Below are 16,197 nucleotides of genomic sequence, written 5' to 3'. Positions count from 1 at the left end.
TCCCTATTTAACAACCTGTTGAGGATGTGTCCAATGCAGTAGAAGACTTAACTCCTTTTCACAAGTGCTTTGATTTCTTACCATCTGGCACAGAAAAATTCCCATATACTTAGCTTAGATCTCAGAAACAGAATGTAAATGTGCTGCTTTAATGTACATGTAAACAGTGATTTATCAAGCATCAGTACTTGAAAGAGTATTATTAGTCACCATCAGAAGATACCAAACTAAAGTTAAGTTGGGCATGAATGCTGACATAGCATTTTTGTATCAGGGTTTTTTCCCCCCTCTGTTTTGTAGAAGTAATTGAGGAAGCTAATGAAATGGGACATTCTATTTAACACAAAACTTATCTCTTTTTAACTAGATCTCTTCCAAAATGGAAATAAAGCATCCAAGACCTTTGTCAACTAGCACACCAAATATGAAACTTGTCAGACAAGGGCCAGCAAAAACACCTTCATCTGCTACAATTAATGAAGATCATCCCAGAAACAGCAAAAAGAGAAAAGCTATGGACTTCCTCAGTTGCATACCTGCCCCTCCACCACTGACACCAATGTGCTCAACAATTTCTCCATCTTTAAAAAAAGCATTTCAGCCTCCACGAAGTTTGGGTTTACAGCACAGCAAGTCACCCAGAGAAACAAATCAGAATATAGGTCATGTCACCCCCTGTAGAAAATTAAGAGAAACTGTCCATCTTCCTGAGAATGACCTGGTTGCTGATGAAGAACTTGCAATGATTAATACACAAGCACTCATGAATAATTTACCAGAAGAAAAGACGACTGGTTCTGTAAATGAAAAGACCAATACAATAGCTACTAATTTATCTGATGATCTTTCACCCAAAACCAGTTCCGGGTCTACTGGGGAAGCCCACAACTCATCAAAAGGCAGTTCTGAAGTAGCTAAGGCTCTTCCGAAGGACTCGTTACCAGCCTGCAAAATGCTACAAAGACAAAAACCCCAAAAACACTACTAAAGGCACATGTACAGTATTGTATATATTTCAAATTCAAATTATTTTTACACTTTGTACATTAAATCCTGATTGTATTTAATAAAGCTATATTACAAAACCAAAGACTTGTGAAATGACATTTCCTCTGCAAAATAATTTGGCATTGAGTAACATACAATAGCATCACTGTGTCTGAAGGTTTGATGACATTTTGTAAGCCATTGCTTTGAGTCTGATGTATTCTTAAATTATAGCAGGACCTTTGTTTCAGTTTAAAGCAATTACTTTTGTCACCCTCTGCAGTATTAGAATAGTTGTTTGGCTGTCAGAAGTGGAACAGGGCAAAATAAACAATTCCCCAAGTTTATTGTTACAAAAGATAACACTTCAGTTCTGGAATACTGCTCTGTAATTCTGGCACAGTTTTTGTACTTTTCCCCTCAAACTTTCCCTATAGTCCTAGAAGAGCTATGATTATTTGATTCATAGCAAAATGCCACATATAAAGGTATTGATGATAAATCCTTGGTCAGTGTTTCTGAGATAGTCCTTAAAGAAGTACTTGAGGCCACAGTATCATGAAAGATAATCAGATCTTTGATTTCATGAGATCTTTCTGCTGGGTGTGAGTTTAGTACTTTAATTCATTACTTTGACCCCTTTAATTTCAACAGGTAGATGCTTCTCAGAATTAGAGTTTCTCCACTGGAGAGGGAAACAGTCCTGCTAGACAGGCCACCAAGTCTCCTTTTTAGTTAATTTGTTATCAGGCTGCCCCTTGCCCTGCAGCTTCCCACAGCATGTGGGTCAGAGGAGGAGAGGATGTTTCAGAACCGAGACCACCAGCTCCCCCTCAGCAACCTCTCAGGGGTCCTGTGCCATGTGCAGCTCAAGTGTGGAACTTGAAGCTGGATGTTGTAGCAGGAGTGGAGAACTGTAATGGGCTGACACAAGGCTGCTGATAGTTCTGTAAACCTTTGTGCAGTACTGCAGAGCCAGGTTCCCTGGGCCCCCTAATTCACGATTGTTTACAATGATGATATAACATTTAAATGCAGCTTGAGTACAAAATGCAGTTCATTTCATACAATTTTGGTGTACTCAAGACAGTTTGGCTTTTGCCCAGAAACAGCATATTTCTTTATACTTCTTACACTTCTCTCTCTGTTGAAGTGCTAGATGAATAGCTGCTATACCTGTATTTCTTAATGTCCAATGTGAGCTGTCTTCATTTCCTACTGCAAAATAACTCACTGTTGTCCTGTTCAATAAGTATTGCCTCATAATTCACACCTGCTTAAAAACACCACCATCACAAATGCTGAGTTTTATATAAACATTTCACAAGGCTTCTTGATGAGGACGCAATCAGCAGAATTTAATAATATGGATAAAACTACTGCAGGATAGCTTCTCACTCATCCACCAGGCGTGGGCTTCTTGGCATTTGGTGGTGGAAAGAGCTGATTTCTCCCCTTACAAGAATGGGTTTTTTTTTCTCCTTCCTTAAGTCACTATTTTGTGCTTGTTAATTTGGGTAGCCTTGGGTTTCAGCTATTCAGAGTTTCCCCTGTAGCCCTATTCCTACTTAGAAGTTAACAAGCACAAGCCTGACACTAATGTTTCCTTTCAGGAGCCTCCTACACGGACTTGTCTCAGGATCAGTTGAACTCCTATATCTTAGCAAGATAAAGGGCTCAGTTTGGTGTGTTAAAGTGTTTCTCCTCCAGACTGAAGGAGCGGTTTGGCTGTGCTACAGCTGAGGTAAGACCAGCATGAATCCAGACACCAGAGGGGTAAATAGAGAACAGCACTGAATCTCGCTACAATCTGTTAGAGCTACCTCCTCCACCATTCACTCTGCCTCTCAAAGCTAGCAGTGATGCTCTAGGCAAAATGGAGTAGGAAGATAAAAAAGGTTATAGAGCCAGATATAAAGTATTGAAATAGCAGCTGAGAAGGAATTGGCCACATGGCCTGTAAGAAAGAAAGAATTTAGGAATATTTGTTATCTATGAGTGACAGAGTGTGAGATGCAGAAGAAAAAAAAAGTGTGGCACAGCCATTAGAGTTCACTGTAAGCTTGACTGAATTTTCATGGAGGAAGAGGGACAAGAGGGTGTATATTCTGTACTGACAATAGCGTTCTTAGACCGATCATGTAGAGCTGCAAGACCATAATCCAGTCATACTTAAAAGATTTGTAAGAAATACAAGTAATTTAGAAATGTAGTAGAAAAATAAAAACCAGTTTAGAAAAAAATGTAAAACTAGAGACTTTTTATACTCTGACAATTAAAATACACTGAGGAATCCACCTCTTCAGTTAAATGGCACGTTGTTTGTACGTGCCACCACGTGAGGTCGTCTGCTTGAGAAGGCTGGAGGGGGGTTGCAGTGGGCACCCATACCACGGGCTGCATTTGGTCCACTGGAGCTTCTCTCAGCTCTGCCTGGTTTTTCAGACTGAAGAACACTGTGGAAGGTAACATTGTGCTCATATTCTTCTTTCATCCGTTGTATCTTTTGTTGAGGGACATGATGAATATTTCTTCTGTAGAGTTAACATTAACAGAAAATACAAGTATTTAGCTGCCCAAGTACTAGAGGTTATCTTAAGGTTGCAAAGGTTCCTGATAAGTTCATGTTCCTGCTGATATATTTCTAGCCCTTTTTTCCCAAATTGTCATTCACTTCCACCTACTTCTTAAAACTATTATTGGGACTGCTGAAAAATGTAATGCAAGTATTTTTGTGGGCAGCCAGGACACAAGAAGTTAGACAAATGCTTTGAAATGAAAGAGCTATGTAGAAGACCTGTGTATTATATGAGTATTGCTGGAGTTTATGGCTTGTTAGCCTCAGGGTGAGCTTTTGTACATCTGGAGAAACACAGACAGGCCTATAGAGGGCCCAGATGCTGACTTATATCAAGTACAGAGGTCAAAAAAAAGTTGTTGCTTTTTCTGAGCGTAAGTGGGGAAAAAAAAATCATACCTGATGCAGCTCCGGCTCCAGGGCAGATTTGTAAATGACAAGTTTGAGAGGGAGGAGGGGAACAGGATGCTCAAACATACAGGGCTTTCTGGAGAGACCAGAAACAGCCGCAGTCTCCCAACATGTTAGTGGGACTTTTTTTTTTTTCCAAAGAGCACCAGGGACTTTTGCTTGTCTGTGCGTTTGCAAAAAGTCTGACGATCTTTGGTTTTGCCATTTAGCTCTATTAGGCACAATTCATCATCTAGAGTCTAGCAGTCCTGCACCCATACTTTCAAAGCCTTGCATTGTGCAAATCCTGCCATGGCTCACTGTGTTTTTTCCCTGGTGGAATGAAGGTGACAGCAAGGCAGCAAGTTGCCAGCTGCAGCGTCCCAGGTGTGAAGCAGGCAGGAGGTCCTCCCGCAGGCAGTGCCAGTACAGGCCAGACTGGGAGCCACCTTCAGCTGTCCCTGAATCATTTGCCAAAAAAGCTGCTCCAAACTGAGTGTACTTGAATTAGCTTTACAGTGCTACTGTAACATGATGAAGAAAACAAAATACAAGTTACTGAGCAGCTCGGCCTACAATGAATGATTACTGCCTCTGCAGCGATGCCCTACAACTGGCTCCCAGCTGGTGCTGGTGAAGGAAGAGCTGACACTGGGCAGCTGACTGCTGAGGCTGTCAGTGCCCTCGCCTGCCTTCCGCCCCAAGCCCTCGGCTGCCACCCGCCATGTCCGGCCTCGCCCGGGAGCCACAAGCGCTCTGGCCACGGCCCCCTGCCATTTGTCATGCGCAGAAAGGTGCAGTGGTGATTTTTGACTAGAGGTCCTAGCTGGTACAAACCAAATCAGTGGGAATGAAGTACCCGTGTCCTGTTCTCTTGCGATAACAGGTAAGTTAGCACATATGAGCTTTCAGATCTAGTGGGTGGGAGTGCACTCGCCCCCCATAACATAGTTTATGGTTAAGGGCTAGAAAATCAGCCTGCATGGAATTTTTTGTGATATAACCATTAATCCTGCAGCCACTAGCCAAACTAAGATACTTAGAGCCATATTTGGCTGCCTCTATATCCTACCACACTGTGAAGAGTTGATACATTCATTGCCTTCCTTCTGTGTGTGTGTATTTAGAAAGATTCTCTAGAACCCCATTTCTTGTCCACACAACATAGCATCCTCCTGTGCTACAGCAAGACAATCTTTGTTATGGTTAGATTTTTTAAGAACAGAAGCTTGATTATTATCTGTAGTGCTTAGATGTGGTTTTGTTGCCAAACATAGAAAGTGCTGCTCAAAATACAGAATGAAAATCAGCGTTCCTGCCCCAAGAAGCTTGCTTGCAGTATAAATGCACACTTCAGAGGTGTGTGTTGCTTTTTCTTTTTCTACTGCCTGACTCACTTCAGCACTGTCAGACTCTTTCAGGACTGGATTCACTGCAGACCAGGTACTGAGTAATAGAAATGTTCCACAACAATCATTCTGTTGTCATATACTAGGTTACTTTCTAGGGTATATGAAGAGGAAGAGGGCTGACCTTTCTCAGATCACATCAATAAAATGAGAAGCTGTCTGCTATATCAAAGAGAAAAAGATGTACCTTGTCAGTTCTCGAACATTGAACTTCCAGGGTGTATCTGGTTCTTGGAATACAACTTCATATCTATTTTCACGTGCCTGAAGGACACACAAGTTTAGACATATGGCTGCCTAGCTCAAGAGCAGCCAGTCTGCTAGACCCTCCCTGAGATATTATCTGGCTAAGGGATGTATCATATGTACCAGGAGCCAGAAAGAGGAAGATACCCATGATTCCCAGCAAAGTGCTGGTCCCACCTAGTTTATTTCCTTCTACGTCCAAGGATTTGGGTCTCCCAGCAAAACTTGCCCCCAGTCCCCGTCCCCCATGGCAGTGGCATCCTGGCACTTGAAGTCTCTGGAAGTCACGGCTGGTTCAAGGGTCACAGGTTGGCCACACCAGTCTGGAGCTTCTGGGAGCATGAGGTCAACATCTATCAGTCATGCTATTTCCAGCCACTGAGTCTACAGGCCTCAAGTTTTTTCAAGGTAAAGCAACACTTTTGTGTGTGTCTATGTATGTACATACACACACAAATGTACCTATACATGCATATGCATATGTATTTAACACAATTATTGGTTGGTTTTGTTCTTATTTGGGGGAAAAGAGGCAAGGAACTCTGTTGACCTTTTTACATCTTGCCCACCTCCGGCTGTGCTCTCACTTGCTTCCTAGTCACCCACAAGCATTCACAGTTGCTGCTGGAGTGGCATGTCCAGGCTTTCCTGCACTACTATTAGTTCCTGCCTCTTTTGTGCTCCCATACAAGCAATATTTAGACTCAAATTTTTAACTGACAAGCCCATAACCCAGAACAGAAGCATGAGTATAATGTTAGCAGACAGGCCACATTATGAAACTGTACTAAAAATATTGCCATGTCTGCCAGAACTCCTGACGAGAGATACCAATGCATCTTCAAAAACTATGGTGTATTTTTCACAAGTCATAAAATGAATTTGTAAGTCATATCTTGATATATTTGTCAACAAATTGTTTGGGAACTATTCATGTCACTACTGGGGAAGGGGATGACATCCTCATCACCAAGAAGTTACAGGGCAAGTTCAAAGACAATCTTTTCAACTAATTTTGCTTTCACTGAGATATATAGCTGATTAGACAGAACAACTACACTGGCACCTCTGCCCCTACTTCTTCGCAATATCAATCGTTAACTATAATCAGAGAACTAAGGGCAAATGGAAGTAATTATTTTTAGCCATATTATAAACTGTTGCAGTCAGATCACCTCTTAAATGTCATAGCTGAGCATACAAAAGCAATAAATCAAAGCTTTCCCTACCATCATCACATACGGCTTCATTTCCCAAGCATGGATGTTGGTATTATCAATAATAACTGGGCTTTTCCCATTCTTCATTGCCTTGTGTGCTGTAATGCAACAAACACATTAAGTAAAGCTAACGTATGAAATAACAGACCAATCCAGGTCTTCCTAGCTCCAAAGTGTCCTCTCTTGGCTCACCACCAGATGTGGGTCTGTAGCTACCACCCAAACACGAGCAGAGGTCAGTGCCCAGCAGGAGCTGGCTCTCCTGGAGGAGGTCATGCAGCCACTGGCTGTGCTCAGTAGCAAAGGCTGAACCGCCCACAGACCACACTTAGCAGTATTGCAGCACCAGGTATTTACAACAGCTGAAAATTAGTGTTATTTGCAAAAGATCCCTGTTACATGATCTCAAAGTGTTTGCCATTGCTAGAAATGAGTTCAGAGCACAGCCACAAAAGCACATTATATTTTTCTCTCTGAAGTAGAGACCTGGGTTGTTTCAGTCTCAAAATTATAATTAGGTTTGCAAGTTTTCCTCCTGGCTATCACAAACCCCGGCCCCACAACACCCCCTTCCAAGTCAGGGCAGACATCTAAGAAGTTACAGTCTGAAGGATGCAGCACACACAGCAGCAGTGATGAGCAGCTGCTGCACTGTATTTGCATGCCACCTGCTGTTACCAAGCTTCAGCAGTCCTACCTAATAGTCACTGGTTTACTTTCTAAAATAATATCTATCAGTCACCAACATTTTTCCATTATAAATGTCTCTCTTATAAGTCGGAAGTGGTAATACAGGTTTTTTTTAACCAGTACCCCATGAACTTCTGTATATGATGACACTTTGGGATATTTTTATTTTTGGAGCTAGGTTTAAAGACAGACTGAAAAGCAAAATAATTCTGAAAAACCCCTGGATTGATTTCAGTCACCTCGCTTTTGGTTCCATTTGTGTGCATCCTCTAAGAAGTCAGGCTCAAACATGTATACACCATTTTCAATAAAGAAGTCATCAGTACTAAGAACTACAGCACTGGGATAGTCACGTTTCAGTTGTCTGGAAAAAAAAAAAAAAAAAAAGATAGGAGGATTAATAGAAGGTACACACATGCCTTTAATAGAGAATATTAAATGAAGAGCTGTATTAAGGGTTTGCAAATATGCACAGTGCTTCATCTGAAAAATCCCCCCTTAAAGGATCTGAAAGTAATGTAATCAGTAGACGGACACATAGGAGGAAAGGAATGGAGCTTAAAGGCATGGCCTTGATTTCTTTAATTCAGCAGAGGAATCCACAATGGACTGCCAACATGAGTCTTTAATCATATTAGCATACTCAATTTTCTTTCTGAGTTATCTGAAAAGATATGACTGTAAATACAAAAAAAAAAAAAAAAAAAACCAAAACAAAAACCCAACCTACTAATCCCACAGAAGTTGGTCTCAAAAGACAATTTGATCATGGGAGTTTTGCTACAGAGAGATTTTTGAAGATAACTAGGAAGAATGATTTATCATTTAGTAAAGATAATCTATATTATCATCAGTTTGTCTTAGTTTTTTTTTTGTTATAAAGGACATAGCACTTATTTTATAAATTTGCAAATAAGTATCTGAGTGATTAGACAATATTTCCTATTATTTTTTGCAATTTTATGGTTCTTTTTGCTATTCACTTGTCCCTGTTGTACTTAACCCCCCTCTTCTTGTAGAGCTGAGTAATTTTTATTTATTTTCAGCTTTTAAACATGTTTTATAAACAAACCTGAATTGCTTAGATTGGCAGCCCCAAATGCAACAGATCCATAAAACTGGTCCCCTGTGTTGAGTGGCAGAGGGCAATCCCCCTTCTCTTCACCCTGATGTTTGTTCAGACCCAGGATGCCCGGGGGGGTGGACATGTGCCCTGCTGTAAGCTGACCGGCTGCCTCCCAGACAGTGACTGGCCCTAGGAAATGACAATGCTCCTTACGTGGTGGCTGAAATACAAAGCATTACTCTGTCAGTCCTTGGAGAGCAGTAAAAAGAAAATAATGCAAAATTGTGTTCCCATTTGTGCGTAACTCAGACTTATTTGTGTCCACAGACAGAACCGTCTATTTTTTCCATTAAGGGAGCGTTAGGGGTGGCAGGAGTCCTTGCAAGACATCAGGCAGAACCCACAGCATCATCTCATTACTGTCTCACTAAGGCCCCAAATGTCTCTGGAAAAGAAAGCAAAGCCAATCCAGAAACCTTGTGGCTCTCAGACATCAATGCTGTTGCCCTGCAATCTCATACCACACAGTCTCCAGTCCCTGGGACTCATTTCAGCCTCCCTGATAGAACGCTTCAATACCCATAAGCTGCAAAACAACTATTACTCAATGTCTTATCTAATTGAGCAACAGCAAGGGAAAAGGTGCCTCTAGGTTATCGGCAAAAAAACAGACACACAGACAGTAAAGGCTTAATTTTGTCATCTCTAGCTCTGCCCTAACCATTTACTTAATCTGCCTGCTAGCAGTAACTCTTCACTAGGATTGCACATCGCATTTAGCTGAATAAATGCCAGTGTCTGACTTTGTTCGGCCTCCACTGTAACTTCTACCATCTGCTGATTAATTAATATTATTTTGTGGTAGCAATGGCCCCAGAGAGCAGAGACTCAGTGCTGACAGTCTGTCCAGGACTGGGCTGCAAGCCACTGTCAGGTGTCATTTAGCACCTACATACTGTTATCTTCTAGCTCCAAAGGATGTTTTTTATTCACATAAAGACTGCTGGGCAAACAGATCTAACAGCAAACTGTTAGCAAACAGCCAAATTACCTTTGCTTTCATTTTGGTCCCAGGTAAAGCATTCTCATCATGAAAAGCATGGGAGCATCTAATGCTTAGTTACTCTTGTGCTCACAAACTGATATATTCAGTTCTCACTATAATTCAGCACATCACCTTTCCCACTGTTTTACCCATCTGCATAGCAACCTCTTCTCTAAAAAACTGACTGTGGTAAAGTGTGCATTGTTCCTTTAGTTACTCATAGGTACATAAAATTGTACATATTAATAAAAGATCACACGATTTTTTTTCTCTCTCAGTGTTTCTTTTAAAAATGTTCTCAACCAGTGCAAATTTTAAAAATTATTTTCTTAGCATATACCTTACTAAATTTTTAACATATATATGTACATATGCATATATTTTAACATATATATGAGATCTTTGATATTAACCCTTAAGCAATCTAAATAGTATGTGAGTATCTCTAAACTCAGTGTACTATCCTCGTATTACTGATAAATAAAGTACATAAATCTTGTGCCTCAAAGGAGGAAAAATATGGACAAAATGTGCTAAGATCTATGAATTACTGTCACATTTGCTGTATTCATACCAAACAAACTCGTACTGACAGCAGTATAAGAAAACATTACGGGGAAAAAGGAGATGTTTTACCATTTGCTTCTTTTGCTGTTTTTAACTTTTACCTTTCTAAACCAAAACTGACACTGAAGTTTACAACCATTTTCTGTAATCCCCTATTGCCCCTGAAGCTGACAAAAATCCTGTTTCATCTGTCCCTTATAATTTAAAAGGGCACTGAAACATCTTTAGTATGTTCCTTGAGAAATAAGCCTTCTACGAACACAGGACCACAAGCTGGCTTAGAAGAAAGGTTTTATATAATCACAACAGGCTCCTAATCACTGTATGCAATAAAACTGCTTGTAGCAAAATATACACCAGCTATGCAAAATGGGAGGAATTGTGACCGGTGTTATTAATTAACAAATTTTGAGCAGCACTGTAAAAAGATTACCATTAGATCAGTAAGTTTAAAGCACACTGAAGAGGAAAAGAAAAATAAAATGTCTTTGCAAGATCAAAGGGTACATGTGAGTTATGTTTGCATTTTTTTTAAAAAAGCCAACAAACTTGAATCCCGGCCTTGCACTAAGCAGTATCTGTCAAAGGTTCAGTATTAATTTGCCCACTTGGGACATTTAATTGCACAGTGTTACAGCCGTCTTACAGTAGATCTCTATCTTGCATTAGATACATTTGCTGCTGTTTCAAGAAAATACAAAGGATAAGAAGAGCAAGGGGGATAATTCCTCTGCTTGCAATAAATCTCCCCAAACCCTTTTTCCCCCTTCCGCAAGGCAAAGCAGATTTCCACACCAGGTACTGTATCTCATTAGATTGGCTGATACAGTTGGGGACAAAAAAACTTTCAGATGCTTTTGCTCTTCAGCTCTGACACAACAGCAGCAAACTTCACGTATCCACGAGCAGGGCCTGGGAACTGATAAATCCCCTGGAAGCATGAAGCTGTTCAGAGGCACAAGCTTTGCTGCCTGCCCACACCACCTCCCAGCAATCCGGGTAGCAAGAACGCTTCTGAACGATGTGGCATCTTGGCTAGTGTTGGTGCACACTCATCTGCCATCTAACCCTGGACAGATTTATGATGTCTGCTGTGATTAAAAAAGGAGAATCTTTCTGTTGAAAATACAGTAGCATTGTAACAACTGCCTTAGTGAACAGACAGGTGAGTTTAGAGTCTTCTGCGTTATTCATCTGAAGATCTGTTCCCATGATTTATATTGTTTTTAAGTCCTCTTTTTTCTAAATAGCACCTTCAGTGTTTTCAAACAATCATTCCTGATTTTAACTGAACATATAGACAACAAAATAATTATTCAGGGTTTCAACTAGCTGGATGCATTACAGTACTTAGGAGAACTCACCACGATCACTAGTAATATCATTGAAGATAAATTCATAACTGTATTTTCACAGGTCGTCACGGTTTCCCATCAGAAAATTTGAAAAGAAATTAATTTCTGATTTGAGCCTGGTAAGAAGATCAGAAGGAACATTTTCAGTGCTCAGAAGGCAACAGCACAGTACGTCAGGCAGACCTCAGAGCTGGTAAATGCCCAAGCTGCTTCCAACATAACAGGGATCAGAGCAAGTATGTACGGACATCACATGCAACCACTTGCTCCGGTCACTCCTCCTAACACAAAGCCTTGCTGGGGCACTTGAAAGCCTTTGGTTTCAGCAGAAAATCAGAACTATGAGATCTGGAGCCCATGCCCAGCACTACCAGCTGTCTGCACTGTTTTAACAACTTCGAGCGCCCTGAGGACTTTGCCCTGCTGGGAGCCTGCCAGCCGATCCCTGCGCTGCTGGCAGAGCACAGACATGCCTTTGTGTCTCACCCGTTGGGGTTAGAGCAGTGGTTGTATTTTGTAAAGTGACAGGCTGCGTGTCATATTTGCTAAACACATTCGGGAGAATCACCTGAAGACGTTTTATACAAAGGTAAATGTTTGCACTGGAAGTGGAAGCTGCAGGAGCTGAAGTCTGTGAACCCCGTCAGAGCTGCAGTGCTGCAGCGTGGTCAGGGCACTGGTAACAGCAGCGGGGCTGGCGCAGGGCTGGAGGTGCAGGGAGGAACTGGGAAAAAGCAGCAGAGAGAGCTGGAGAAGATCAGCATTCACCACGCAGTGATGCCTCAGTGCTGATGCATTCTTTCCCTTTGGTTCTAGAAGATTGCTCCCTCTGTGCTTCATAAGGGAGTACAAGAACAACCTCATTTCCAGTGATAAATCAACAGCAGTGGCTGAAAAGTTACACACTCAATCATGCCCGGCCTAGTGCAAAACTTGAGCAAAACTGCTAGGTAGAGGGTTACATGTTACTTGAGCTGTGCATCACAGCAATATACCGTAGAAGAGCTGGAAATACAGCTACTGTGCCATAGAGTGTTGGAGAAGCAGGTATGAGCTTGTGTGTGGACATTTTTGGAAGCTATACCTGCTACAGCACCTCAGCTGTTTTCTTAGTAGCTGCCTCAGACTGATCACGAAATCTGTACCGTGAAGTCGAGGGGAACGTGTTCAGGAGGATGTTACACACACCCGATGGGGGTGATGAGAGATGCAACTCACAGCTGCCCCTCTTCTCCTGTGCACTTTTGCTGGTGGCAACATAGGGTGAGCAGTTACAGGGAGATGGTTAGGGTCACCTAAAATATGTGGTTCAGGGAAGTGTTATCCTTAACAGTGAAGTAATTGGAAAGGTTTGGAGCTTGGTGGTGAGCAGACCAATGCCTCATTCTGCCTTGACTATTCAGTGTATCACAGGTGGATCCTTAGCTGTCTTTACTGGAATCCAAAAGCCAGACCTGAAACAATCCATACTGGAGCAACTGGGACGAGGAAATCATTTTAACAAAGATGCCATAAGTAAATCTTACAAAGCTGTATTCAAACTGTGCTGGGTGACACTGAAAGGTCAAGAAAACGAGTCATGGATTCAAGGTTGTTCCTAGGATTGTGTGACAAACCGAAAAAGGGCCTTTCTGCTGGAGCTATCACCGGGTTGCCATATCACCAGTGATAACATTCACAGTTCAGTTCGTGACATTCCTGAGCACTGTAAAGATGTACCAGTTGTGACAGAAATACTGGCTGATATGAAGAACAAATGAATGAATGGAGGTGTGTGCGAAAGCACCAGAAGAAACAACAGAGCAAAGGCTAAATTTTGGTACATGGTACACAGTGGCAGCCAAGAACATCATTAACAGCAATAAAACTGGGAAAGGTGCTGTTTACACACCCACTCTCCCCCCAAAGGCCAGCACTCAGCTAAGGCCCAGCACAAAGACTTTGTGGCAGGAGGACCCACGCTCTGAGAGCGAGAGGACAGCCAGAGGTCACACCAGCCTGTACACACTTTCCTTCTTCCCCTTGTTCCAACAGGGGGAGAGGCTGCAGCTGAAAAGACACCCAAAATGGGAAAATGAAAGTAATGGGAAAAAAAATGTGCCTAAGATTCATGCAGCACCAAGTAAACAAAATTCAGAGGCAAAAAGATGGCAGCACAGAAACTGCTGGCTGCAAGATGGCATAGCAGACCTGACCAAAACCCACCCTGTCACCGCCAACGAAGGAACCCTGAAGAGAAAGTGAGGATGGGTCAGCTAAAGGTCCTTGTCCCCTCTGATTTTGGGTAGACCAACTGCACACATTCATCTTGGTGCCTGCAAGTTTTTAGCTGTAATAGCATGAGTGAATAAAATGTGAGAGAAATAAATTTGAATGGGTAAAATGAGCTTACCAAGGGCTTTTGCTAATAAATAATCACCTTCCTTCTCCAGCAGTATCTTGCACAGAGCTTTGTTGCAGTAATTTTCTGCAGACATTGCTTTGCTTAGCATATTGCATTTACCAACACAATGTGCGAATAGCACACCTCAGAATTTTCTGGACACAGTCCTTTGATAATGTGGACAGAGTTAATGGAGAGGTACTAAAAGACACTTTTACAGCTGTCCTTTGATCTCTATACTGCTGAATGGCTAAATGCAAAGATACAATTAATGGGGACTAGAAACAGAGTAAATTCTGCAAATGTTCATCTCACAGAGGACTACAACATCTCGCAGAGGACTGCAAATCACTCATTAGTAATTTATCTTGTGTTTTGACCTAAAAAAAAAAAAAGGTGAGTCAGTTATTTGTGCTGCCTGAGAACACAGCCCCAGTCCATTACGTTCTTCTGTACTACAAGACGACCCAAACCCCTCTGAGAAGGGTCTGCACTTACACGACCTCTTTAGGGAGAGACATTGATTTTGGGTGCCAGTAAAAACACAGCACCTGGCTGTTTGCTGAAGAACTTGGTCTTGCATAAGCCCTGTGAGGCAGAAGGCACAGTGTGACAGAAATGACTGTACTGAAAAGAGGGAACTGTAGGTTAACCCAGTGTATCGCACAGCTTCATGCTGCCGCCTTTCACAGCAGAGCCCTGGCTGTGGCAGCCCGTGATCCCACCATGGGTCCTCACCCACGCAGAGTGAGAAGACAGCAAATGTGCCTCTTCTGATAGAGAGTGGGTGACACCGGGAGCTGTGAGATACCAGACGGTGAGATTTTGTGGTACTAGATTACAGCTGCACCGTGTCACGCCAACTGTGATGCCATCTCCCAGCACTTCCCTCTGGGTTTTTCCACCTATTTTAATCAGTCTTGGAGCTGCTGGAGATTGGACGGGTCTCTTCTGCCCATTTTATGCACCTCTACAGCTCTGACCAGAGCACAGGATATCATGAAAACAGAAGTCAGAGTTGTCGTCAATTTTCAGAGTCAGAGAGAGAAAGAGACTCTACAGAGTTTGTGATTAAATACACACACATACACCACCAACCCACACCTCCCCCTCCCAAAAAAAAAAAAAAAAAAAAAAAGAAGTCTGGCGCTTTTTAGAGAAGAAACAACAACTCAAGGGGATCAGTCTATTTTGCTGGAAACATCCCTTCTAGTACTGCTCACCCAGAACAACGACATACACGCCCCTGTGCAGACAGGCGCCTTCTGTGTACACGGGCAGCACACCAGAAAGCAGTTACAGGTGCCGGAGCAATAAAGCTTTGCCCCGTCTCTGGAAGCAGGCTTCCAAGCGCCGGAGCTCATTCGAGGTCCCTGCGAGGCTCCCACTCGCCCCCCGCGCCGGTGCCTCGGCCCTCTGCCGGTGGGCTGCCCGCAGCGCCCCGCGCCCCTCGCTGAGGGCTCCCCAGGCCGCGGCCCGCCGCACGGCCCCCACCGCCGGCCTCGGCCCCGCCCGTCGCCACCGGGCCGCGGCAGCGGGGAGCGCCCGGGGCCAAAGGAGGAGGACGACCCGCCGCCGCCGAAGGGCTCCGGAGCCGCCTCCTTACCTGGCCAGCGTGCTCTTCCCGGCGCCCGGCAGCCCCCGCAGCAGCACCAGCCTCCCGCCGAAGCGGCGCCGGGGGGGCTGCAGGCTGAGCCCCCCCAGGGCCCGGAGCAGCCGCTCATCCATTCCCCCCCCCCCCCGCTCCCGGCCCGGCGCCGGGCGGAGCGGCCCCGGGATGGCGGGGCGGGAGCCGCCGGGCCCGGCCGCGCCCTGCGCCAGGGGGCGGAAAGCCGCGTCCCCCAGCGCAGGGCGGGTTGGGGATCTTCGCTTTCCGAGAGTCTTCCCCTGTGAAAATGAAAGCACTTTGAGGAGAAATACACAGGAAAGGACGGACATTTGCGGCTCATACAGGAAAAGCGATCAGCTATGGCACCAGCTTTCCGCCCGGATCATTAAGACCAAGATACCGTCTTTATTTAAAATCAGGATTAACCTCCAAACTCTCAAAGATGGGAGAACGCCCGCCAGTGCTGAAAATACTCAGCCCCATATGCTGCCCATACGTACTGTGAACTACAGGGTATCAAGAAAGGGAATCGTCAAACCACTTCAGAGGAGTGGAGCTATCTACAGTGCCTCAGATACAGACCGATTTTTTTTTTTCTTCTTCCTCTCTTTTTGACAGTGATGGAGCTATTGGAGTCAACACCCAATACCTT

The 16,197-nt window shown here is 43.5% G+C and overlaps 2 protein-coding genes across 2 annotated transcripts in view; one reads left to right on the top strand and one right to left on the bottom strand.

Moving 5' to 3' along the window:
* Positions 1–1,004, top strand: part of BRCA2 (BRCA2 DNA repair associated) — a 41,011-nt gene extending 40,007 nt beyond the window's left edge. Inside the window, exon 27 of the mRNA XM_074914471.1 lies at positions 368–1,004. Coding sequence (XP_074770572.1) covers positions 368–988 — 621 coding nt within the window. The 3' untranslated portion in view covers positions 989–1,004. The remainder of the gene's footprint in view (positions 1–367) is intronic.
* Positions 1,005–3,189: 2,185 nt separating this feature from the next.
* N4BP2L1 (NEDD4 binding protein 2 like 1) lies at positions 3,190–15,838 on the bottom strand. Its single transcript, XM_074914485.1, has 5 exons — positions 15,543–15,838; positions 7,760–7,884; positions 6,840–6,928; positions 5,552–5,628; positions 3,190–3,521 (listed from the first exon to the last, which is right to left on the bottom strand). Exons 1-5 carry the CDS (start codon positions 15,662–15,664, stop codon positions 3,290–3,292), a joined length of 645 nt encoding a protein of 214 aa, XP_074770586.1. The 5' UTR covers positions 15,665–15,838; the 3' UTR covers positions 3,190–3,289.
* Between the last annotated feature and the right edge of the window lie 359 nt (positions 15,839–16,197).

This window comes from Athene noctua, chromosome 1, assembly GCF_965140245.1.
Source record: "Athene noctua chromosome 1, bAthNoc1.hap1.1, whole genome shotgun sequence".
Taxonomy (NCBI): Eukaryota; Metazoa; Chordata; class Aves; order Strigiformes; family Strigidae; genus Athene; species Athene noctua.
Note: the sequence above shows the minus strand (reverse complement) of the source record. Positions and strands in the feature narration are given on the sequence as shown.

Coding starts and splice junctions, on each gene's coding strand:
- N4BP2L1 (XM_074914485.1), bottom strand. CDS start 15,664: ATGGATGAGCGGCTGCTCCGGGCCCTGGGGGGGCTCAGCCTGCAGCCC. Junction 7,885..15,542: donor GGGAAGAGCACGCTGGCCAG/GTAAGGAGGCGG, acceptor TTTTTTTTCCAG/ACAACTGAAACGTGACTATC. Junction 3,522..5,551: donor AATGTTCGAGAACTGACAAG/GTACATCTTTTT, acceptor TTAACTCTACAG/AAGAAATATTCATCATGTCC.